The 25,329-nt window shown below is 43.2% G+C and overlaps 1 protein-coding gene across 3 annotated transcripts in view; it reads right to left on the reverse strand.

Annotated features, from left to right (window-relative positions):
• Positions 1–3,632: 3,632 nt before the first annotated feature.
• Positions 3,633–25,329, reverse strand: part of LOC126520918 (pleckstrin homology domain-containing family M member 2-like) — an 87,464-nt gene continuing 65,767 nt past the window's right edge. For 2 of the 3 annotated variants that reach the window (XM_050169743.3, XM_055065632.2), the window contains 3 exons: positions 12,664–12,810; positions 12,456–12,575; positions 3,633–8,519 (listed from right to left, as the gene is read on the reverse strand). In XM_050169743.3, coding sequence (XP_050025700.1) covers positions 8,403–8,519; positions 12,456–12,575; positions 12,664–12,810 — 384 coding nt within the window. In that variant the 3' untranslated portion in view covers positions 3,633–8,402. Of the gene's footprint in view, positions 8,520–12,455; positions 12,576–12,663; positions 12,811–25,329 lie in introns of those variants that run through there. The other variant, XR_008610227.2, reaches the window with a different exon arrangement.

Below are 25,329 nucleotides of genomic sequence, written 5' to 3' on the forward strand. Positions count from 1 at the left end.
TTGAGTGCACACTGGCAACCAGGGACGTACCAACGATATTGTTTCGAAGGGGGGGGGGGGGGGGGAGGAGGTACCTTTTTTAGTGCGAATGTGAATAATGCCCCCGTTCGCCATAAAAACGCATAAACCCGCAAAATAGAAATGAAACAAGGTGTATTTCACAGGTATACGCCTGTGAGATAGACCTCTCCTTTGCTTGACAAACAAGGAACCACGTCAAATGCACTTGCGCAGGGAAGAAGTGCAGGAAGGACACTGCCAAGAACAGGTTAACAAGCAAAAGTGTAAAATGATTTCCAGTAGCGTTGTTGTGAATTAGCTCTGGAGAAATAAAGAGAAATATATATTTGCGGAACAATCACAGGTTCTTTTGGATCCCTCGTTTATTGCTCTACCAAATTAATGCCAAAACCGACTCGCATAGTTATTTGGGAAGTTGCGTAACGATGCGTGGCTGCCAGTCCCGTACAACCACGTAGAGCGCAGGGCATTGCGGTTCTAGACGTACTTCGCCCACCACGGAATGTTAGAAAAACACCCACCTAAGCATAGCAGAGAAGTGGCTACGTCAGGCGGTTAGACTGATAGCGGTAGAAGGGTGATTCAAAACACATGGAATTCTTGTCCACTTCTGGCGGTGTTTTCTTTACTTGCTTTCTAAATAAAAAGATGTTGATCCATAAATAGTTTCATAAGTAAAGGTTAAATTTGTTAATTTTCGTTTTTCCTTCCTGTTTGGCTGTTGTTTCGGCTCTCTCCCTTACTATAGTGCTTAATTTCTCAGCTCCTTGGATGCTCCTTGCGACTCTTGTTTCCAGTTGCCAACTTTGCATGAAAGGCGCTGTACAATTAGGGAAAAACCAGACGAGGTAACGGGTGACATTCACATTTCTTATGGGTTTAAAGGTTATTGCAGGGTTTGATCGTGGACGCTGCTTCGCGTGACTATTTTCCACCTTATCTAAACCTATGTCACAGGTATATGGTTCCGAGGATATGCCAGCGTCGCGGCGAGCTGTCACTCAAGGAAACAATGTGGCCCACGTACTTTTAAAAAGTACGTGGGCCAAACGTTTGGCCCACGTAAAAGTACGTGGGCCAAACAGAGCAGTGCCTGAATGACAGGCTGAGGCAACACAATAACAAAGTGAACAATGGGAGGGAGGGCCACTTGGCAATTCATTGTAGAAATTGCGGATGTAAGCCAGACTTCCACGCCTGCGCTGTGGTCGCCAGAAGCCGTGACAAATGGGTTAGATTAATAATTGAGGCCAAAAGAATCATTGAAGCAGCTGATAACTGCGTAAGTGTTGCTTCCATAACACTGTCACGCAAAGAACTGTTCTACCTAAACGCGAATGCGCCCTGAGAAACTGTGATTACGCTCCTAGTATAAATCAGTGGCGTTTTTTTCTGAATAAACATTGTTGGAAGTGGCGCCCTGTGTGTGTGTGTTTCTTCTTTGTCCTCCGTCTTTTTAGCGCCTTCACTTCAGAAATCATGCTTAACCAACACGCCCAACTATCCATCCTCTCCGCCTTGGTGACGGTAGATGCAGACCGGGACGGCAAGACCGCAGAGAGAAGTAAGCACTCGGACAATTGGGGACCAAAGTGCGACCCTCTCCGCCGGGTGTGACACAATCGCACGGGCGCCTACCATTGGCCGAAAATGACGACACCTGAGCGGGCTTGCCGATTGGCCGAAAATGGCGTCACCTGAGCGGGCTCGCCGATTGGCCGAACGTGACGTATCTTCGAGACACCGAAGGGCTTAAAAGCCAGAGACCGGGAGCAGCAATGGAGCATTCCTAGAGCATTCCTTGATTCATCTCTTTCGAGCTTCTTGCCACGGGCCGCAGCGTCCGAGTTGCTGCCGGCCCGTAATGACTCTATGACTGTTAATTTCTTGGTCGTCTCACTGTAAATAATGTAAATAAACCTCCAGTTTTTCACCCCGACGTCCTCCTCAACTCTTACAGTATGAGCTCTGTGCGTACTATGTGGAGGCGGTGACATGGAAGAGGTGCCATATGTAGTAAGGATCTAGCTTCTGGAGTGAGTAGTAGTGTATCTGCAGGGGGCGTGTCAGATGGTTGCAGTCCTAAGCTATGTAAGATGCTGCGGCCTTGTTCTGTTTGCTGCAGGTGTGGCAACTGACCACGGCGGTGGATGGCGGTGAGTTCGGTGGCAGTGTTGTGGCTTCCCATGTTCATGAGGAGCTCTGTGCTTGCGTAGAGAGGGAGTCCAGCTCCAGCTTGGTCACTCTGCAGATGAGTCTGTCAAGACGGGTGAGACGAGCGATGTCTTGGCTGCATAGGTTGGTATAGGGAAGGCGATACTTCAACCTAAACATTAGGAGGGCATTGCGTAGCTAAAGCATATCAGGCTTCTTGAGGCCACGGTTCCCATTTGATACTTGGCACATAATATGCAGGATCTGCTTGCCCTGTTTGAGCAGGCACTGTACTGTGGTGGCCGAACTTCCATCTTTCTGCAAGTTGAGGCCTAGAACCTTAATGGTGCTGGGTTGTGGTATGGGCGTGCCTTCACTAGTGACGGTGATTATGGGGTGTCTCCATCTCTTTTTGCGGACGAGAAGGAGTTCCGACTTCTCTGTGGCGCACCAAAGGCCTATTTCTTGGGCAGCTTCCTGTAGTGTCCACGGCCCATTGAAGTATGTCCTGTATGTGGCCTGGCAAACCCTTGTTTATCCATATTGTGATATCATCGGCCTAGATTGTGTGTTTGACGTCAGGGATGTTCCGTAGTGCATGATAGACGTTGCACATGGCACGGTTAAAAAGTGTGGGAAAAATTACAGAGCCTTGGGGTGTGCCCTATTGGGGGTGGTGGTATGTCGCGGACTTAGCATTTCCAACATTGAGGGTGTAAGTACAGTTCCTCAAGAAGACTCTAATGTAGTTCTAGAGCCTGGAGCCACACTGCGTAGTCTCAACCTCTCAGCATGGCATCATGTGCTATGTTATCAACGGCCTCCTTGAAGTCAATGGCAAGGATCGCTTTGAGTTGGGCTGCACTTGGTTCCTTGGTGATGTCCTCCTGGACTTGCAGCAGAGCGTCTTGGGTGGAGATGCATTTTCTGTAACCGATAACAGAATAGGGTAGGTAGTACAAAGCGGGGAAAGACCATCGCTTGCCAATGCCACTTGAGGCAGAGAGAGAGTACGTCTCTTGATTTCCGTTCGTCTTTCTGTTGGCAGTCACGCTCGCCTTCTAGTGGTGTGGTAATAGGGCATTCAGTTTTTTCCATCTCCTCCAATGATAAACCAATTTAATTTTTTTTCAGTAAAAAAACCCCGTAGAGGGAACTTCCAATGTGTACCTAATATTTGCAATGGGGCCTGGTGAGGGGCCCTTCAAAGGATGCACTTTATACATGCTCGAAGTGCATTGCATGTTTAAGTAAACACAATCGTTACTTCTTGAAAAACCCTTGTAACTGCTCCTTTTAAAGATACCTTGATGGCTGCAAGTTATATGCAACAGGTCACTTACATTTTTTTTTTTCCAGGCTACAGTTCAGTTTTACATTGGATGCATCATAGATATTTCAAAAGCAAATTTACTGCAATGTGCTCCCTCTCCTCTAGAACAAATGAAAGGCTGTGATGCAGCAGATACAGCTCTTTTATTATTGCATCTATTAGCATATACAAACATTGCTGCAACGTTGTGAAAATTCTGCAGGGAACAGTCAAACATACTGAGTGTGGCCAACACAAGCAAGTGTAGAAAAAAAGTGCAATGCAAAGAATTTCTCACTTGTTTGGCTCTTAATAACAATGAAGCCAATGTCCAGGCTTCGAATGATAGGAGAAACATGCATAGAGCTTGCAATGCAAACATGTATCACAGATGATGCTCAGCAATAGAAACATGACAAACACACAGAAGCAAATGGGTGGTGCTGTTATTTGGCTAGCTGTGAGAAAACACAGGAGTTACGCAATCACCGTATCATGCACCTGAAGGAAAACACATGCCAGAGAACCATGTCTGCAACAGAACAGCCTGCATAGGACAGCAGTCACCATTATTTTGATGAGCAGATGTAAATGACAAAACTGTTCAAACTCGCAGGGCAGTTTGCAGAGGCCATGAGGGCAGAGAAATTGCATGGACATCTACTTAGAAGTGTGAATGTCTTAACAAAGAGATTTTAACATACTCGTAACATATAAGCGTCAGGGATACATTAGAGTTTCCAGCAACCTTTGTTGACATGCCACTGCTCTTTAACGTAGATGATGCAAATGGTAAAAGCCCTACTGCAACATTATGAGCCTCCTTTCTGACAGCTGTCTGAAGCACAGCAGCTATAGTGAGATTATCAACTGTGCTTTCTGACAACAGACTAACATTTGTTTCTGGTGTGCTTTGTGCATAATCAGTGGTAGTAATGACAGATTATTAATGAAATCAGAATGATGAGAAACAGAATATAGTCTTTGGCAAAATTCAGGCAGGGACGACACTTGCATCTAAGGCTGTTTGGATTCACCCATAAGGCATTAAAAATGTGAGAGCTGCTCAATATCTGCAGCAGCCAATACCTTTAAAAAAATTCAAAGCTCACTTTAATACCTAACAACAGCAGTGGCAGCAAACATTCCATTAGCCGCAGTTACCCAAAGCGCAGAAAGCCTTGTATTTTGCTCACTATGCAACTTCAAAGAATAGTTATTTCTCTTTATTCTTCCAGTGAATAGATCCTCAACATACAGCAGATAGATTTCCAATGAAAGCTTTTGAAAATATTTGGTCATTCTTTTTGGATGGTCAAAGCTGCTATTAAATGTAGTGAGTTGTTTGCTTCTGTGCCTATCAGAAGATGCAAAAATAAATGATGATGGCACAAAACATCCCAAGCAGCCATTCCTACAACACATCAAAGGAAGTTATTAGAACTCTTGTAAAATTTGTTGCTCAGATGCAAAAAAGTTCTTTTATGCCACATCAAATGATGCAGCTCTATAAAAATCATAATGGACATGAAAGAAAGTCAAATGCAAGAATATTAAATGCAAGCCTGATGGAAGAAAAAACATCAAACTTGCTACAAGACGCTCATGTAAAACCATGCAACGGGAATGCATTGCACATTAAAATACAGACTAGGTTTTCAAGTAAACATTCTATAATATACACAGCTTTACAAGCTCTGCCGCCCAGTTTCAACGTGGCACCCTAAGATGCTGTGCAGATGCTACTCTAGTCAGCGAAGAGACATCCTTCACACACCTCGAGCAGGACCAGAACTTCATTGTACAACAGTATATTGCAAGAATAATGCCACTTAATAAAATTGCGATTTATATGACCTATAACAGTAAAGGTGGCTGCAAACATTTTCTTACATGTAACTAGCCTAGGTTATGCTTAAACCATTACAGAAGTCTAAAAAGCGATTTTAGAGAACTTTAGCACATGGTGTCTGAAATAGCTATATTTCTCTAGCTTAATACTTCCAAATGTAAAGGATTTATTTCATGCTAAGAATAAACTGAGCCAACGAGGCTTTGAACATGAATCACGACATCTTGAGCCTAACATATACTTAAGGAAATAATTTCTACGAACATATGCAAGGCAGGTAAAGTTTCATCAAAAAGTAAAACTGCCATCCGCATAAAAGGTGTATGAAGCTATGAAAGAAATTCATGCAGGTTAATCAGAGCTTCCCAGTCCAGGGAGTGAATTGAGCACACACTGCACAACTTGTCCTACCAGCTGTGGTGATGGGTTCAACTGGTGAACCTATATTAATTTTTGTTAAGCTGTAAAGGCTTCCTTCCGAGAAACCTGTACAGGTTTCTTTCATAGTTTTTCAACTATTTTTTGTCTGGATAAAATTATTATCCTTAAGCCAAACATAAACATCTCGGTTACCGATCTAAGAATGCAGAGCAACTGTAACATTTAACAAATAAACCCAAATGCTCACGTATGGTAGTCCATTTTGGTTAAAGTGCGAGCACTGCTTTCTGCAACTGCTAGTGAGGAGTGTCGTAGAAGTACTGCTTGATGCAATGTATGATGCAAACAGGCTCAGAATGGCTCAGGTGTGTTTGGCACTGCCCAGACACGCTGAACTAGTGCCATTAAGCTTAAGGAGGCCCTAACAAACTCAGGCATTTATATTTCTACCAATAACTGGCTGTGATGCATAATTAACTTCCCTTATTGTTTCTCTAGTATCAACGCCCATGACTTGATATGGTTGTGACTAACTAAAAATCAGGCCCCTCGGATCCCCCTATTCTTCCCACTCATCGCATAGCTAAAGGTTTCAAATTTGGCAGACTTGATGCCGTGAAGTAACACATGAGGGTTTTACTGACCAGCTCCTAAACTCATGCACCATACGACACCTGTGGTTGAAAAGACGCTCCCGCCTGCAGCCTTGGCTGCGAGCAGTGCTGGCTAACACTCCCAAGGCTTATCTTGTACAGTAGATGTGAAGGTATCAAATGGCTCATTGAGTGAAAAAGCTGGCATCCAGCATTTGCAGCAGCCTAAATTCTTATTGGCTGCAATGCCATGTCACGAGTGTGCCTTGATGGAGTTCCCATTGGTTGCGACACCATGGCACGAGCGCGCCTCAAGAATGCAGAGCGGGACGAAACTGGACACCAGCATGCCAAGTGCTACACGAGGGGAGAGGGCATTGCCGCAACGCAACATCACCCTCGCTCTTGAAAACCTGTATTATCGGCATGTTCCTTATCTGCACAAGCTCTCTCCTGCATTGTAACTGTGCCTCGGTAAGGCCACATCAAAACGCACCAAGCGTCTTAACGTGCTCACTTTCCCGCGAGGAGTTCATAACTCGAAGGACCGCTCAGTGGCATTTCATTGGACACTAATGCTTTTGCATTAGGCGTCCTGACCACGTATGGAAACTTTTCTTTTCGTCCACTTTCATTTCCCTTTAACTTGTTACTTTAATATTTTACATCACTATAGCAAACAACTTAGCATATGCTTTTCTCTGGCTTCACTGTCTGTTACTTCATACTGTTATGACTAGTCTACCATGTGCACATGAGCCATGCCTGTTTAGGGCCCTTTCAATAATGGGGCAATATTTACACTAACAGCATCAAGCTTTCAACATTTCAATGCTCATTGGCCACAATTAAAAGAACCCAAACTTGCATCAGCAGTTCAGAGTTCTTGCATTTTGATTAACGAGTTTACATCTAATTATGTTCACATGACAGCCTATACATAGAACAGCCTAGGAGCATAATAATATGTACTACACAGACACAGCAGTCGCATATTGCCTTTGTAGCATAAAGTTTGTTAAAATGATGCAGTGACACGAAAAGAAACAGGCTGTATGACTGTTGGCCAAATAATGCCAGCAGTCTTGCCTGTTTCATTTCTTTCCATGGTCTGTGTAACTACTTTACAGTTATGCAACCGGTTTGGGAATCCACTTGCCTGCAGCAGCTCGCACATGTGTGTACGACAGTCTCGCAAGAACAACAGGAGGGCATACCTGTATTGATCTAGTTCAGGCACCATCATAAAGACCCAAAGCTAGTGATACCACACTTGCCTATCACAGACAAGTAAAATAAAGACTTGATGAAACTGTCGAGTTTATGCTTCCACAGGTACCTTGAATCGAAAGCTTTTCCCACGAAGACCTTGAACATTCAAGCGACTCCCCCATTCTATAAGTGACCAGTGTTTTTTGCACCAAATGTGCCCCCTGATTGCATTTCATATACAAAGCTGGGCAAGTTGATGAAGGTTCATTCTATGGCGGCAACACTACCAAGACAGAAGGAAGCAAGAACAGGACATGCACTGTCTTATCTTTGCTTCTGTTTTTGTATTGCTGCCACTTGCAGTGTCCATTCCCCATATTAAACTATACTGTTAGCTAGACACAGCACAGTGATTACTAAAGAAAGCAGCAATATCAACTGAGCTGAGAGTGATTAAACAGCCGTTAACCGCCTACCCAGATGGGAGAAAGTCAAAATGGAGAAAACACATACATTATTATTCCTTATGCAGGTTACCCTTTGTCATTGACTTAATAAGCAGTGCACAGAAGACAAGGGAAAGAAAGAGAGATGACACAGCATTGCAACATTTTCTCTTTTTCTGTGCAACACTTCTGTCAACAACAAATCATTACCAAGCAGTTCACATGTCAATCCTACTAAGCAGGTTACAGTTCTGGCTTGAAAGAAGTGATACTTGCCTGCCTATCGATCATTTCTCAATGTATGCTTGCGTTGCACTCAGTATCACTCGAGCTTCTCTTTCTTAAAATATATTTCTAAGCTAACCACAAAACTAAAGATATAGGCAACTTTGCCAGCAAGCTGCTGTGAGCATCTGAGTGCAGTCGTCACTTCAAATGTCGAGACAGAATGCTCTAGAATCGTTTAGCCTTGCTTCAAGCTGAGAGGCTCGTTCCAGGCAGTGCCTTCTCAGTGTGCCGCTGGACATGGGAGCAACCTCGAGTGGGACCTAACCAAGAAGCAAAAGTGCAAGTTGCAGTATGACAGAAGCATAACGAAAACAAACTCTGCGGCACACATGTGAGAACTGTGCAGGAATCCACAGCAAAATTTTACTTGTAAAAAAGTCATAATGCCGAAACCGCATCGCCAGTGAACTCTTGTACCTACACTTGAGCTGACTTCACGTGCAAGAGCAAGTTGCACTTAGTATTTACACTGGTTTCAGAAACCTCTTGTTTGAAGCATTGCGTGTCACCTGCCTGCAAGGTGTATAACCAAATGAAGCCTGCAAGTTATACTTAGTGTTTGCAGTAGTTAGCGATGTCATCTTGTCAGAAGCCCCTTGTGTGTCACATGCATAATCACAGAGAAAATTAAAAAAAAAAGCATAACAAGACACAAAGGTGTGCACTGAAATCTTGGAGGCAACTGCTGTCATTTACCAAGTACCACAATATCCAGAAGCAGCAAACTTCAAGGCTTTACCAAGGTGGGTGGTATTTGCACCTTTCTGGTGCAAGTTCATCAACATGCCAAAGAAGCAGTGGTTGATGAGGAAAAGCATGTACATTAGCAACACCAAGAGAGATGAACTTCATATTGCAAATTCTATCAGTCATCTATGAGGAGCCTTTGGCTTTCTTTTTTCTCCCCCTGTACTGCACAATAAACCTTCTTGAATATAAAATGCGAAGTAAATGGGCACTATATGCTAATACCACACTATCCATCAGCACAGTGACAGGAACACGCTGACCCTGTGAAGTCAGCTTCTCTTCACTGATTTGCATTTCACTCATTTAGCCCTCAGTTACCATAATTACTTCAAAATGTGCAAACCACTCCGAATGTAATCTAAGCTTTATGGCCAGCCTATAAAGCCACTTAATTGAGCCTAGTGTTATGAAACTTAGCACTGTGTGCCATGCACTGATTGACCATGACATCTTTATGCATAAACTAGGTTGCTTTCCTGAATACCTAACACACTTCATTTCTGTAAGGACACTCTCTAATTGAAAAGCTATAAGTGGTATCTATTTGGTATGCCACATGCATCTAGGCAGCTTTCATTAGTACATGTGATAAGCATGCATGTTCCACACTGAGCATAGGAAATGGTGCCTTTAATGCAGCGTCGGCCTGTTTGGTACAATTGAGGCACCACAATGTGCAAAAATTCTGAGGTTTTACGTGCCCTAACCACAATATGATTATGAGGCACATGGTAGTTGGGGCTTGCCCATTAATTTTCACTAGTCGGAGTTCTTTAACATGCACCCAATGCACATTATACAATTTTGCAAGTAAATCCATCGAAATGTGGCCACACTTTCGGGAATGGCAGTGCAACGTCAAAGCTACTGCACCACTAAAGCAGGTTGCACCACAATTAGCTCATAAGTTGAATGCCAATGTGCACTTTGAATACTACAATAGAAGTGCACAAACTGCACACTGGTCTGCTCATCAAAACTTCACACTTTGCAGGTCTTAGCACCAAACCTTGAATCTTTTGCCTGTAATTGTTACAGGAAATCATCAAACGGGAATTTCAATGAGCAATTGCAAAACCACATTTCTGTACCACGTCGTTGAGATATATGTGGAACTGATTCAATTTCAGCCTGGAAACAGTGTATCAAAAAGAATTCGACCCATTGGCCCTATGCCACAACGACATTCAACGACAAACTTTGAGACGATAAACAAGTTGCGACTTGCTCAACGACAAACAACAAATATGACAAAAAGGCTACGATACTAAAACCGCTTCATGCCGAGAAGGAAGATGGCACTGAAGACCGAGCCAAGCACAGGAAGCAAAAGAACAGCAGCACTCTGTCAGCAATTGACGAAAAAATCGAACAAGACCCTGGGCTGAGCATGAACGGCCTCAGGAAAGCAATGGTTGTGGCAAGGTCCACAATCAGCCTGGTAATGCGTGAAGACCTGCAGCACGCATCCTTTGTACCGAGGAAGTGGCAACTGCTAACCGAGAAGAACAAGCTCGGCAGGAAGGTGCAGGCCCAGGCTCTCCTGATACAACCTGAAGCACAACAGAACTGGCTTCCCGAATTTCTTCTCGGACAAGAACTTCATTCAAGACGGGACGGTGAACTGCCAAAATGAGTGCCGGTTATGCCGGAATACAACTGACATACCAACCATCACGCATACCAAATTTCCCGCCTCTGTAATGGTGCTGGGGGTGGTAAGGAGTCATGGTGGCATCAAGGCACCCCACTTTCTTGAGGATGGTCTGAAGGTGACTTCTGACAGCTAAATTGTTGGAGGTGGCTGTGAAGCCTTGGATGGACAATGTGGCCGGTGGAAGGAAGTACGTGTTTTAGCAGGACTCTGTTCCAACGCACAAGGTAAGAAAGACACAATCATGGCTTTGTGATAACATGCCCTACCACTGGTTGCCCAACTTGTGGCCCCCCTCCAGCTCCGACTGCAACCCACTTAACTATACTACATTTATTTATTTACTTTATTTATTTAGAATACCCCTAAAGGCCCTCAAAGGAGGGTATAACATAGGGGGGGGGGGGGTTACAAGAAAAGCAAGTGTACATTCAGGTACAGCATACATAAAAATAAAAGCACTTACAAGACATTCTTTTTTTTTCGTTCAACAAGGCAGTGTAGTCATCATAATGAACCAAGAAACCAAAAAAGAAGAAAAAGAAAAAGCAACGTACATAAAAACATCAGGAGAAAGCAACAAATCGCAAAGCAAAAAAATTATCAGGGAAACACTTAACAGGGAAACACAACATTTTAACAGCTCGTCACAGTAGTGCAAATTGTTTCCTTAAATTTGGTTATGTCAGTTTCCATGGCTATGTATGAGGGTAAATCGTTCCAATTGATGATAGTGCGTGGTACGAAGGATTGAGCGAAAGTTGATGACCGACACATAATGCGTTTCGCTTTGTTAGGGTGATCGCGGCGAGGAAAGATAATCGGCGGTGACTGAAAAAAATCATCACGAAGTGAGGAATGGTGGAAAATTTTATGAAATAGTGATAAGCGAGAATGTTTTCGACGAAGGCTCAAGGATTGCAAACCGGCACGATTTTTTAAAGATGTAACGCTGATGAATGTTGAATAATCTGAAAAAATGAATCGAGCAGCACGGTTCTGCAGGGCTTCAAGGTTAGAGGCTAGATATACCTGATGGGGATCCCAAATTGCCGCAGCATATTCAATTTTCGGGCGAATGATTGTGATATATGCCTGTTTTGTGAGGGGTGTCATTGAGGCAAAGGTAAATGAGAGATGAAACAACACCAAGAATGTCCTGAAGGCATCCATAAAGCAGGTGATGAACCTGGCGAGAGAGGAGGTAAACCATGCCTGCAGCAGTTTCAGGTTCAGGCTTGAGAACGTCATGGCAGCTGACAGAGGTTATACTAAATAGTTTCACTTGACAAAGCGTTTTTTCTAACTTCGTGCAAGGTTTTGTACAAATACATTGCAGTACTTCTTTTTATATTTTGAATGTTGTTCTTTGTAGAATAAATTTTCCCGATTTAGCACGACGATCCTGTATATCAAATTGTCCATACATTAAGCCCTTCCTGGATCTGGTATGAATAGAACCAAGCTCAACTAGATATGAAAATAAATTTAAGGCTTTTTTTTTTCAGCACAGAAGCATAAGGCACATATATATGACGTGTGCTACCTTACAGCAGTGTAGTCTAACACAAACACAAGAGCTTCCTTCTTTATTTTTTTAGAACAGAAAGCATGAAGCATGACAAGCTATTAGCTGCTGATTATATCAATACATCATAAAGAAGTCCACAGACTAGTTATAATGAAATTAGGTTGTGAAATTGAGAAAGAACAATGTCATGGCGATTTCACCAGGCACCACCTACGAAAACATTCTATCTCTAATGCATCAGATATGCCATGCAACACAGACCTTGAACATTTCTTGCCAGGAAACGGAGACAATGCTCAGGAACTCGTTTTTTTCTTCTTCAGTGGCAAACCAAAAGATCCAGTTGTAAGCACAGCTCTCAGCCTCGCCACCATCAAACTCCTGCGAGTTCATTGGACAGAGTTTAAACAAGGTTAACAGAAAACAATACTGAATTGACCAATAAAAAGATATTTACAGAGAGGCTTACCATAATGCAGAAGTTGTTCTCACTGCGGACTACACTCAGGTCAATAATGACTCCTACACCCAAGACTCTTGACCCCTCAACCAAGGTCAACACAAGGTCACCCACCAACACTAGGCAGCAGGCCACCATGCCACCCATAGATCCAGACTGCACAACACATTATCACAATGAAATCTGTAGATAACAAGCATTCTCTACTGCACTGTACTGTTATATGAATTCAGTTTATGGCAAAACAGTTCTGTGGAAGCCCACAATATGGAGAAAGCGTCATGAAAGGAAAAATTGTTGTCCACCCAACTGTAGCACGAAGCCACAAAAGAAACCTGCACGAATTTCCTTTGCAGCTTTGTGCTAAGTCGAGTAGATGACAATTGTCCCTTTAATGAGTTCAGTTTAGCAGACAGTCACCACACTTTTGAATGCAAGGCGCATAAAAAAAAAGTCTTAAAGCAGTCATAAGAAAACACAATCTCCTAAAAAAAGTGAGCCATGACCCAAATTGAAGAGCCTAATTTTATTGTACTTTCTTCTTGTGCCATGTACACAAAAAAAAGAAACAGAGACAGGAAAACGCAGACGAACGGGCGGTGCACCAACTTGCAACTCCACAGCAGTGGCCAACGGTTGTAACCTTGTGCACCGTTTGTCTGTCTGTGTTTGGCTGTCTCTGTCCTTTCATACACAGTACAAAAATAAAGTATGCACAGCCAACAACTAGGTAAATTTCACGACCCTTTTGAACCTCATTCTATGAATAGATCAAGGAATGGTTTGATGGTTAACGCAAAAATGATAATCGATGATAGGCAAGTGAGATGGTGTACAATTTTGAGAGAGAACATATTCAGAAAAACAGTCTTCAGGTACACAACAGCGACGGATTATCACAAATGACCACAAGCAGCACAAGTGTAGTCAAACACTTCGCATATTTAACTGCAAGATTCTCCTTTCTCTTAAACCCTGCGTTAGCTCATGCGCTGCGGGAAGTCTTTCCTGAAGTCTTTATTCAAGTCCTTGTTTCTGTTTTTAATTGCCCACTAGTGGGCTGCCTTATGCCCCCATGACCAAACAGTAATGTCATTGGTGGGCCCAGATACTGGATGGCTGTTAGGATGAGGGTGAAAGCTTCACGCAGTGCAACCTGCTCCGTGGCAGCGCTGGAGGTCCTATGGCTCAACTTAGTGGAGATAGTAGTGCCTGTTGACAGAACCCACACAAATGAAGCCGGGGTGTCGAAATGAACCAGAACTGAACCATTATTTTCAGATGAACTGGAACCGGACTGAACAATTCGTTTTTCAGCCATCTTGAAACTGAACCCAAACTGGAACTTATTGAAGGAACCATTCCAACCCAGTTCAACATACAGTTCATAAGTCCCTGTGGACCAGTGTTGACATAGCAATATTGTCTCTAGATTTAGCAAATTTCTTGTCGGCTTAGCAACAAATTTTTTTGTGAGATGACCAGCCACTTCTTTTAGCAACGTGACAGAACAATTACCGACTTCAAAAGTAGGAAAGCTTCAAAAATCTCCTTCTAGAATGCATTTAACGATTAAAAAGTGAGCAGCCAAAATTGGCTGTACGATCTGTGCCCATGATAAAAGAATGGTTGCTTTAGCATCAGTGGCCTTCACAGAATTGACATTGTGCTGATAAAATTAATGGTCTTTCTTCTTCTTCATCTTTTTTTTTTTTTTTAGGATTTACAAAAGCGATATGATTGGGTCTTAATGCTGCGGATTCAGCACACTCGTTAGTATGTTCGATTGGTGAATATTCACAAGTGGAGCTGCAAATGAGTTTACCAATACCTATTTCAATAAATTACATGCCGACATTTAAAATGCAATAGGTGAACAATAAGACAATTCAACTTAAGCAAGGCGTAGATATTGGTGCGGCCTGGCCTGTTAATGCTAGTCTGAATGCACTGCCTTTTTTTTTTTTCTTGATACTTTTGGACAAATCAACATTGCACGGAGCTTTCATATATATCTAGGGGCAGAAGCATTGTAATTGATCTGTATACGGGATGCTCGCACAAGGAATCAAACTGCATATTTGAATACTAGACTATGTTACGCTAACTTTTAAATTAAATACTTTAAGGCAGATATAACAATGTATGAATTGCAGCTTATGACTTTGAAAGCCATATCCACTTGGAACGAATTCTCAGGAGGACACTAGTTTCAAGATACAGTGAAAACTCGTTACTACGAACACCACATTAATGAACGTTTCAGATAAACTTTTGAGAAATCCCCTGCTGACTTCTTATAGTTTCAATGTAAAAATATTTCAGTACTACGAACTTCAGAATAACGAACATTATTCAGTTTCCTTGTCACGTTAATGCCTCAGTACTACGAAGCAATATACAGAAATCTGTGGATTCTTATATTTCCGTGCATCCTTCACGGTAGCCAAAACAATAGGCTAGTAGACAACAAGGTGCAGAGAGCGGACGCCATGATTGCTTTGCGACATTGGTGTTGGGCTGCAAAGCATGAGGTCACGAGATCGAATCCCGGTCACGGCGGTTGCATTTCGATGGGGGGAAATGCGAAAACACCTGTGTACTTAGATTTTGGTGCACATTAAAGAACCCCAGGTGGTCCAAATTTCCGGAGTCTCCCACTACAGCGTGCCTCATAATCAGAACGTGGTTTTGACATGTAAAACCCCATAACTTAATTTTAAATTAAAGCCTGACATGGCGCCCAAGAAAGAAAATGCAGGCAAGAACATATCTTTCTTAAAATCCATTGCGGAGGCAACAACGCATCAGGTTTTGTGAGCGCATGGTCTGCCCAGAAAAGTGTTGCCTAGCAACAAAGGCCACGTCTCTGCCTTCTTTCACCCTTCTTTCAGCGCATGCCTCTATATTTCGCGCTTCTTTCTGCGGCCGCACTAGCTGCACTCGCAATGAAATGTGACCTCCGTATTCACGGGGATGTTGCATGCTCACACTTCACACTTTCCGGACAGTGTCATTTACGTGCGCTTGCGCTTTGGCATAGTTCAGGTGTCCACTTCGAGCAAGACAGTTCCGGTGTCCACAACAAGGAATGTGAAAAACAAACAGCAAAAAACATTGCGGTTTGGAGGCGACATGGAGCGACTTTTTGTTTATAGTTTTCGCAGCATCAGCGTCTGTTTTGCGCGTGTCACCCTTATTATACGATACTTTGGTGGTGTGTGTGCGGCAGAATCTATGGAAAATAGCAACAGCGTGGGTTGAGAGTCAACAGCGACGTTTTCAGGGATAGCTCATATAGCGCATACAGTGGCAACATATGAACTGATGGGTTGATGGGCGGAATTATTAATTTTGGGGCTTTCACTACAACAACCTTTCAGAATAACAAACAATTTACTGAAGTTCATTATATTGAGATTTTACAGTAAGAGTTCCCAAAGTTTGCAACAAAATGCATTGGTGTTTGAGTAACTTTCACGCTTCAAAGCATAAAAAGCAGTTTTGTTAATTAAGTGGAACAACAGTACATATTTACAGCCATTTTAACTGCACTTATGTGAAAACTGATGCTGGTTACAAATTTCATTCCAACTGGAGGTGCCTTGTGAAATCACGGGCTTCAATCCATGTATTGGCAATTTATTAGTGAAATTGTTAATTTGTCATTTATGCATTTTGACTTTTCCTTCATATATTCTTCTCTTCGTGTGATCCAGATCAAAAAGCAGATTTCTGCTATATGTCATAGGCAATTTTTAAACATTTTGTTAACATTAAAATAAAACACCCAGTATTGTCGCATACAGTTAAACCTGAATATAACGAACTTCGATTCTCCATATAAAATATAAAATTCTTGATATAACAAAGTATATAACTTTTCACCACTTCTTGTCTATAAAACAGCGTGTATTTAGAACCTCAATATAATGAGGCGTGTTTACATGATCTCAATAAAGTGAAATTTCATTACTGCCACAATGGAATACCGAGAAAATAAACCATAGCTTCCGTGGACGCAGGTGGTCAAATGATCAAAATAAAAAAATTTATTTCTGGCGTTTTACATGCCAAAACCAGGATTCGATTATGAAGCGCGCTGTGCCATAGTGGGGGACTCCAGATTAATTTTGACCACCTGGGGTTAACGTGCATCCAATGGACGGTACACAGGCGCCCTTGCATTTCACCCCCATCTAAATGCTACCGGTAAGATTCGATCCTGTGCCCTCGGGCTTCATCGGCACAACGTCGAAGCAACTTCACCACCATAGCGGGTATGGTTGAATTACAAGCGGCTACTTGCAAACACACCACTCAAATCATAAAAAGTCCAAATGTGATAGATCCTATAGCACCCCACATGCTGTATGCCTTGGGTGCAAGTGAAAGCGTGCGAGGATGAGCCAAGAGAACAAGAGAAAAAGGGGGCAGGAGGAGAGAGAGCTCGCATTAACACGATCAAGCGCGGTCAAGGGGAGTGGGGGACGAAGGGGGGGATAGGATGGCGTGCGTCTAGTTTTGCAGTGCAGCCAAAGCTGCGCATGGCTGTCAGCAAAGCTGTGTGCATATGCAGCCTGCGCGCCCCGTTTTTCAGGTAATCTGGACCATGTGCAAGAAGTAGGCATGGCATCATGTTCGCTGTCGTCTCACGCATTTAGCATTGGAGGTTGCGTAATCTCAAGTTTCGGAGACGCGTTGAAGCTAGAGGCAGACAAAGCATTCCCTCCCCTGCTGCCAGCACTTTTCATGATAGCATCGTCCCACTGCGAGCGACACTATCAACCGCGAGGGCCAGAGTGGATCCGAAAGCGTGGCTGGCTTTGCTTAATGGCCAACTGCAAAGAAATTTCACTTGGGTAGATATACTGAATATAAATGCATAGCATATACTCAATGTAAGATTGGTAAAGCCTCAGGGCTGGTAACAGGCTAATTTTCTAATTAGCAGCCTTTAAATAGCACTTAAGCAGATGACGCATACACCCTGCAGTGAGCGGTAATGATAAAGATCTGGCGAAAGTCCCAGAACTGTACACAACTGCTGATCTCTCAGTTGCCCCTAGGCACATAGGCGCATTGCCCGCTCAACATCTGCAAGTTGATGGATGACTCTCGGAGTGCTTTCTCATTGCGTACGTGATTTGAGCTGTTTCAAGAATGCTGATGAGTTGTGTGGCTGTCGGGTGCTCAAACATGTGCTCCAACACAAGCAATGGCTGTGCAGAGGAAGGCAGAACATATATTTCCTGTCCCAGCTTCCAGGGTGCAACAGTGTGTCTACCAAGTTGACAGTTCCAAATTCCCTGAGTTTTCCAGGTTTTCCCTCAGTGCCTTTGCAAAATTCCCTGGGTGACGCAGGACTATGTCTTATGTCAAGATGGGCTGAAACCATGTCACACGATGCTGTCACTCTCTAGTATACATGTGAAAAAAAGTTACAATAACAATTGAATCCAGCTTGAATACTAAGAAGTCTTGATTTTATTCAAAAACACAATAGAAAGGAGGGGTTAGCAAAATGCACAGCAAATAAAATCTCTACGAAAAAAATTGCAAATCGATTCATTATCATCATCATCCTGGTTACGCCCACTGCAGGGCAAAGGCTTCTCCCATACTTCTCCAACTACCCCACTCATGTACTAATTCTGGCCATGTTGTCCCTGCAAACTTCTTAATATCATCCGCCCACCTAACTTTCTGCCGTCCCCTGCTACGCTTCCCTTCCCTTGGAATCCAGTCTGTAACCCTTAATGACCATCGGTAACCTTCTCTCCTCATTACATGTCCTGCCCATGCCCATTTCTTTTTCTTGATTTCAACTAAGATGTCATTAACTTGCGTTTGTTCCCTCACCCAATCTGCTCTTTTCTTATCCCTTAACGTTACACCTATCATTCTTCTTTCCATAGCTCGTTGTGTCGTCCTCAATTTAAGTAGAACCCTTTTCGTAAGCCTCCAGGTTTCTGCCCCGTACGTGAGCACTGGTAAGACACAGCTGTTACACACTTTCCTCTTGAGGGATAATGGCAACCTGCTGTTCATGATCTGAGAATGCCTGCCAAATGCAAATCGATTCGGACATTCTCAAATACAAATAGAAAGTAGATGCATACAGAAGCAAATATTTTCGGATATGAGCTATTTCTATCAACTGATGGAAAGCTCAGTGGTATGAGGTCCGAACTTTGTCACCATTGACATTCTCTTTGAACAGCTTGTAAGTCAACCTCGACTGTCCTGACACACTCTCATCTCGCGCACAACGCCTCACTGTTGTGTTTCACTGCTTTAAAGAGTTCATTTTGGTTTGGATGAGGGACACCTGTATCTCGGCATCAGCCAACACTTTGTTTTTTGAGCTCAAGCCTCTTAAAAACGGCGGCAGCACGCTTCCTTTCCCGTTGATTCCTCAATGTGTAGGTCCTTTCTGTACTGGTGCTCCTTCCGCCGCTCATTCGCCCAATGGACCATTTGAAGCATCTTCTTGGTCAGTTGTACAGCCAACGTCCGATTTTTTCGAACTGCCTAGGGGCTGCGAAAACGTCTGAAAAATCGACCAGTTGGAAAAAAATGGATGCTTCTTTTACTGTCCTTAAGGGCTTAAACTGCCACAGGCACCTTCAAAAAAGCTCTGAAGACCTGTCGGTACACATATTAGGCATATCAGTGCTCGTACTGTGACAGGAGATACCGGGTGCACGTGTGTATAATTAAGGAATGCATACTGTGTCCCGTGGCAATAGTCCCTTCTCACACTTGTTATGCTGCACCGCAATACTTTTACATATGCTTCACCAAGTAACATTTCTGTACAGAGGCGAAGCTGACTTTCGGGAACCGGCATTATGCAACGCACCGTGCTTTCCGAACTTCGAAGCCAATCGCAAGCACCGCAAAGGTGGAACAGGTGCCATTGCTGACAGCAGCGAATTCTTCCAATGAAAAACACGGCACCCGATGGCAAGAAGCTTAATAGCGAATGTCGATGCAGCTAGGCCTAGCGTTTCCGCAGTGCTGGCTACGGCTGCCAGCGAATCTGCGTGCGAAAGCACCGCTTCGAGGCAGCGAGGTAATCAAAATGGTAGCGGTGATGGCTGGCTTTGATTATTGCCGTTTCGGACCTGCTGTCATGGTAAAAAGTCTGGAAAATCGGATGGCGAATGGTTCTTACGTCCAAAATGTCAGATGTTCTGATACATTGACTCTATGGGGTACATGATGTTGCCGCGAAGCCGTCCGAATTATCGGGCATCCGGAAAGCCGGTCGTTGACTGTACGCTGGCAACTCCTCCAGCTGATGACAGGGCATCAAAGACGATTCGTTACGATTCCTGTCTGTTACTCGAGCCAGCATTAGCGCGACTTTCATTCCCTTTCAATAATATTACAGCTAATTTTCCCTGATAGAAGCACAAATTCCCTGAATTTTCCCAGACTACTCAACATTCCTGAGAATTCCCGGTTTTCCCGGTTGGTAGACACCCTGGTTCAAGTGTGCACCGCACCAAGCAGGTGCGACACAGACCAGTCAATATGCACAAAGCATGTAAACTGTACTTGACAAAGCTGCATAAGCTACATTTCATGAGCACAGTAACTTACACATGGAAGATCTACTGGCCAAATGCTTTCCCTGGATGACTATAAGTACTATAAGCCGCAATGACACATGAAAAGCAAATGTAAGTTGTATTCAGAGGCGACAGTCTTGAGCGATCATTTTAAGTGGTGCATCACCTTCGACACATTTGGTGTGTCTCTACATCAGACACATCTAAGTAGACAAACGAAACCCTTTCTGACACAGCACCGGAAATGCTGTCGGCAGCAACTGCATGCTGTATTTGTCACGAAGGAGAACACGATGAGGCAGCCATGTTGTAGATGCAGCAGCAAAGGATGCCCAAATATGATGCTGCCAGAGCACAAGTGAAACTTTACCACGGCTGGAGTCTGGCTGTGACTTCACACGTGCCGTGCCTCGGCTACTTCTCATCCTTTACTACAGACGGCAGTAGTTACCTGCTCGGTCGGCTCAACCTAAGGTAGCTACGGTTAAAGGCACTGGAAACATACAAGGCAGCAGCCAGCAAAATCAGACATGTTACGCTGGTGATGCTAAGATGACTACATTTTGCCCTCTGTATAATTGAGCACTTTAAACATGGCCCACAGCAGCATGGTGATCAGTTGTTGCTGCAGCATAAGTGCATAGCAAGTGAGTACTTTGTTGTTTGTCAAAGGCCCAAACTCAGCACGCTCACTTTAGTGAACCCAAACTCCAGCGTGAGATAGGACATGTTTTATTCTCGTGTCAGCTGTACATGCCTGTACATGCCTGACAGCTGTCATAACCGTACAGCACCCAATTTTCGCCGACGTAGGACAACTGCATCCCGCCTGGATATATATCTATATACTATATCTGCACCTTTAGTTTGGTCACCCCAATACACTCTTCATCTCCAAGCGGAGATGGAACGTATCGAGGCTCTGTTCGTTGAGTGTATGCAACTAGATACAGGAAACCGGCTTGACTCGGAGAAGAATGCTTTGTATTAAAAAAACATTGCAGCTGCGTGGGAACAGCACACAAAGCCGCTAGCATGGCTCTATGGCCAGCAAACATGTGGGACCTATTTGCTCATACATCGGTACAGTGCAGGAAGGGAAGCAGACAACACGGGTGCTGGTTCTCTACAGTCTAAGTTGTACGTCACTTCCAGAAAGCGGTAATGGTGGCATTTTTCTTTTTTCACTTTCAGTATGAAAAATGATGTTTGCAAGAGTTCTGTGATGCACCCACTCACATTTGAAAAGTAAAATTTTCCACAGGGGCTGCAGCATGTCAACTAATCTGAAACGGGGCTTTTTATGCGGTTGAAAATTTCATTGCAGTTGGCCTTCAATTCGTAGCACCAACATGCAGATATCATCAACAAGGCATGAAACAATCTTTTGTCGGCAATTTTCAAAATTAACTGAATTAAATTTCTTTTTTTCATTCAAATTTACTTTTTCAATTGTCCAATAGTTCAGAAAATTTCGTGGCCCATTCCAGGTAAAATAAATCTATTGTGAACTGCATTTGCACAAATGTCAAATTTCAATTCAACAAAATTTTTCTCAAGTAGTGAAGCAAATCGGCAATTTTACCAACTTCATTATATCAAGGTTTAGCTGTCATTGTCATCACCAGTGTTAATGTGCGACCAAGCACGTGTCCCAGTATTTAGCTCTCCTTTTAGGAGCACCAAGGACTAGAAAATTTGTACCAAGTACCTCTTTGTGCTCAGAAAACAGGTGTTCATTTGAATTGTGCTGCACTGCCTGACAATCTGAAGGTAAATGCAGAATTTCAGCTATTATCATCTGATGTTATGTAGGCATATCAGTAAAACAAAACTCCCCTACACTTTACTAGTAATGTTACTGTTTATTCCTCACCTCGATGGACATTAGACAAACATGAAGTGTGTCAATTGGTAAGTTATGCATGTTCCAGATAATTTATGCATGATAATTTACAGTGTTCTAAAATACTTACACTACTTAAAATTTGCTATATAGTTTTAGCAACAATTACGGTGATATTGCAGCAAAATTTAGAGACTTTTTTGTCTCACTTTAGTGACATGCTCTAAAAAATTTTGGAAACACTGCCGTGGACCCTCTTCTAGGGCAAGTCGGAAGGGAAACACTGGAAAGAGGCTCAAAAGCTCCCATAGTTGGCAAACGAATCCCACACTGCAAGCAACACTCAAATAACTTAACCACAACTCCATCAACAAGGCAATAGCGCAACAGCTCATTATGTGATAGGCACATTAATTTAAACACTTAGACAAAAATAAAAATAAAGCCATGATGGTGTCTAGCGTTCCGCCCTTTGAACAGAACTTGCATGGGTGCATCATGAGTTCAGCTGCAGGCTGTGCAGAACAAGACATCCCTGCAAGGTTGGCACAGGCCTGTTACACAAACGACCTCAAAGGGCGAAGTGCCCACATATGTACAGCAGCTTACAGGTGAAAAAATGTAGTTAAATGTGTTTTCAGCATATTGGGCACTGTGGCCTTTGAAAACAAAACCACAGTACACCTGCGCTCACAATGTATTAATTTCATGCGTAATATTAAAGGCCCCAGATATATGTCACATAAGAGTTGAAATAAACTTTCTTGTGCAAATAAATTTGCAGGTGAAGCTGAGGTGCTAAAATTTTCCTTCTACTCAAAGGCGCACTGATGATTTCTTCAACTATCCATTTCTTTTTTCTTTTTACTTTATATGGAGGACCTAGACGTCTAAGCCCTAGAAAAAATAGTGAAAAGCCTCACTGCGCCATAAATAATTAAATATATTATCACGTACGAGTTCGTGCCGCTGTGAACAAAAGGTTGTTGGGAGGTGAAGAGGAGGTTGAAGTGTCTCGAGGATCGGTAGATGGTGTTACCCTGGCTACTGAGCTACAACCTTGTAACTGTATTTATTGTAAATACATATACAGTATTTTCTCCCCGTAACAATATAAAAGCTTTTCTGCAGCCAGTTTCGGTCTCATTTCCCAGGAGGATACTGTGTTATGATGTCACTGTGCAGTATGCGGTCACGTGGGAGCAGGACATTGAGTTGTTTTACACTTGCTTTGGCTCACTCAGTCACCTTGTATGCAGTTACTTGTTATGAGGATCAATGTAGCAGCATATCAGACGAATGAGCAAACTGGAGCGAGTGTTAGAACGTGACCACATACTATGCCATGACTTGACAAAACACTAGAAACAAAACTGAAACTGCCAGCAGAAAAGCTAATACAGTAAAACCTCGATATAACGGACCTCAATTTAATGACATTCACAATGTAATGTCGTATCTTCGTTTGTTGATCATAGTTCCATTGAAAGCTGTGTGTGTGTGTGTGTGTGTGTGCGTGTGCGTGTGCGTGTGCGTGTGTGTGTGTGTGTGTGTGTGTGTGTGTGTGTGTGTGTGTGTGTGTGTGTGTGTGTGTGTGTGTGTGTGCGTGCGCGTGCGCGTGCGTGCGTGCGTGGTTTTTTTTTCCTCGAGATTTAAACTAATTTCGTGACATGGTTTCGATTTAAAGGGATCCGGAAATGACTTTGACCACTGATACAGAAACATTGCCCTATTCTGCCTCTACAGCAATGCCAGGAATGGAAATCTGCCCAGAAGGAACAGTTAAACTGATTAGCGAACTTATATTTTCATCCTCAGCCGGCTGTGACAATATCAACAGCAAATTACTAAAAGGTACCATATCAGTCTCAAGCCAGATTTGATCTCCACGCAATCATTACAAACAGGAAACATCCCTGATGATTGGAAGAAAGCTCAGTTTATCCCAGTTTTAAAACAGGTAATCGCACAATCCCAGCAAACTACCGTCCTATATCCTTAACCAGCATCCCATCGAAAATGCTTGAACACCATCATAGCTTCAAACCTAATGACCTATCTAGAATCCATCAATTTTTTTCTTTCATCACCAACATGGTTTCCGGAAACAGTTGTCGTGTGAAACTCAACTGGCAGAATTCACACACAATATACTACATTAGATGGACTAAAACCTTCAAATTTACGTCATATTTTTAGATTTTTCTAAAGCATTCGACCGTGTCCATCATAACCAATTACTCTCTAAACTATGCAACCTTGGAATCTCTCCCAACATAATTTCCTGGCTAGAAAATTTTTTTTAAGAACGGAAGCAGTTCACAACCGCTAATAACTACGACTCGCCTCTCTCTGACCTAACGTCATGCGTACCCCACGGTGCCTGTCTCTCCCCGCTTCTCTTCCTAATATACATAAATGACTTGCCCACTAACATACTAACCAAGTTAAGACTTTTTGCCGATGATTGCGCTTTATACTCTCCCATCCGTAATCCAGATGACAGCACTACACTTCAACATGACCTACGATTAATTGCAACTCGGTGTGATAAATAACTCATGCCATTAAACCTTACTAAGTGTAAAATGATGTCTTTCACCTGCAAAATCAGCACAGCACATTACACCTATAGGATCAAGTCATTTCCGGTTAGCCGTACATCATCATACAAATATCTCGGAGTGCATATGTCACTGTCGCTATCATGGTCAACCCATACAAGGTGCAGTAGCAGAGAACACCACTGCACCATTTGTCACGGCAAACAACTTGTGGAGGCTGCAAGGCAGTGCGCGGCAGCTCGGAGCGCTCGAGAGCTTATGATTCCTTCAAAGCAAGGGGGGTGGGGGTGATAGCAGAAGATGAGCGCCTAGCTGCCCTCTCCCCCTAGTGCATATGTTTCCTTCTCTACCCGTGCTGTCGCTGCACATGGCTGTCCCTGAGCAGGCCACGTGCCGTATCTCGGAGGTAATCTGCTGCAAGTGCAAAGGTCGTGCCGAAATAGTTAGTGCCTTGATGTGCATTGTTACTGCGCATCTAGTGTAGGTGGTCGCGCAATCTTAAGTTTCCGAGACACGGTGCAAAGCATTTGCTCATGTTGCCACAGCAACTGTTCTTAGTCATCAAGTGAGATCTGTTCATGTTTGCCTAAGCATGCGCGACAGCGATAAAACTACAACCCATACTTCGTGTAACTGTCTCTTTGCTATGGCCATCAATGCTTCACCTTTCTGGCAATACTGCAAC

This window comes from Dermacentor andersoni, chromosome 3 (genome assembly GCF_023375885.2).
Source record: "Dermacentor andersoni chromosome 3, qqDerAnde1_hic_scaffold, whole genome shotgun sequence".
NCBI classification, from domain to species: Eukaryota; Metazoa; Arthropoda; class Arachnida; order Ixodida; family Ixodidae; genus Dermacentor; species Dermacentor andersoni.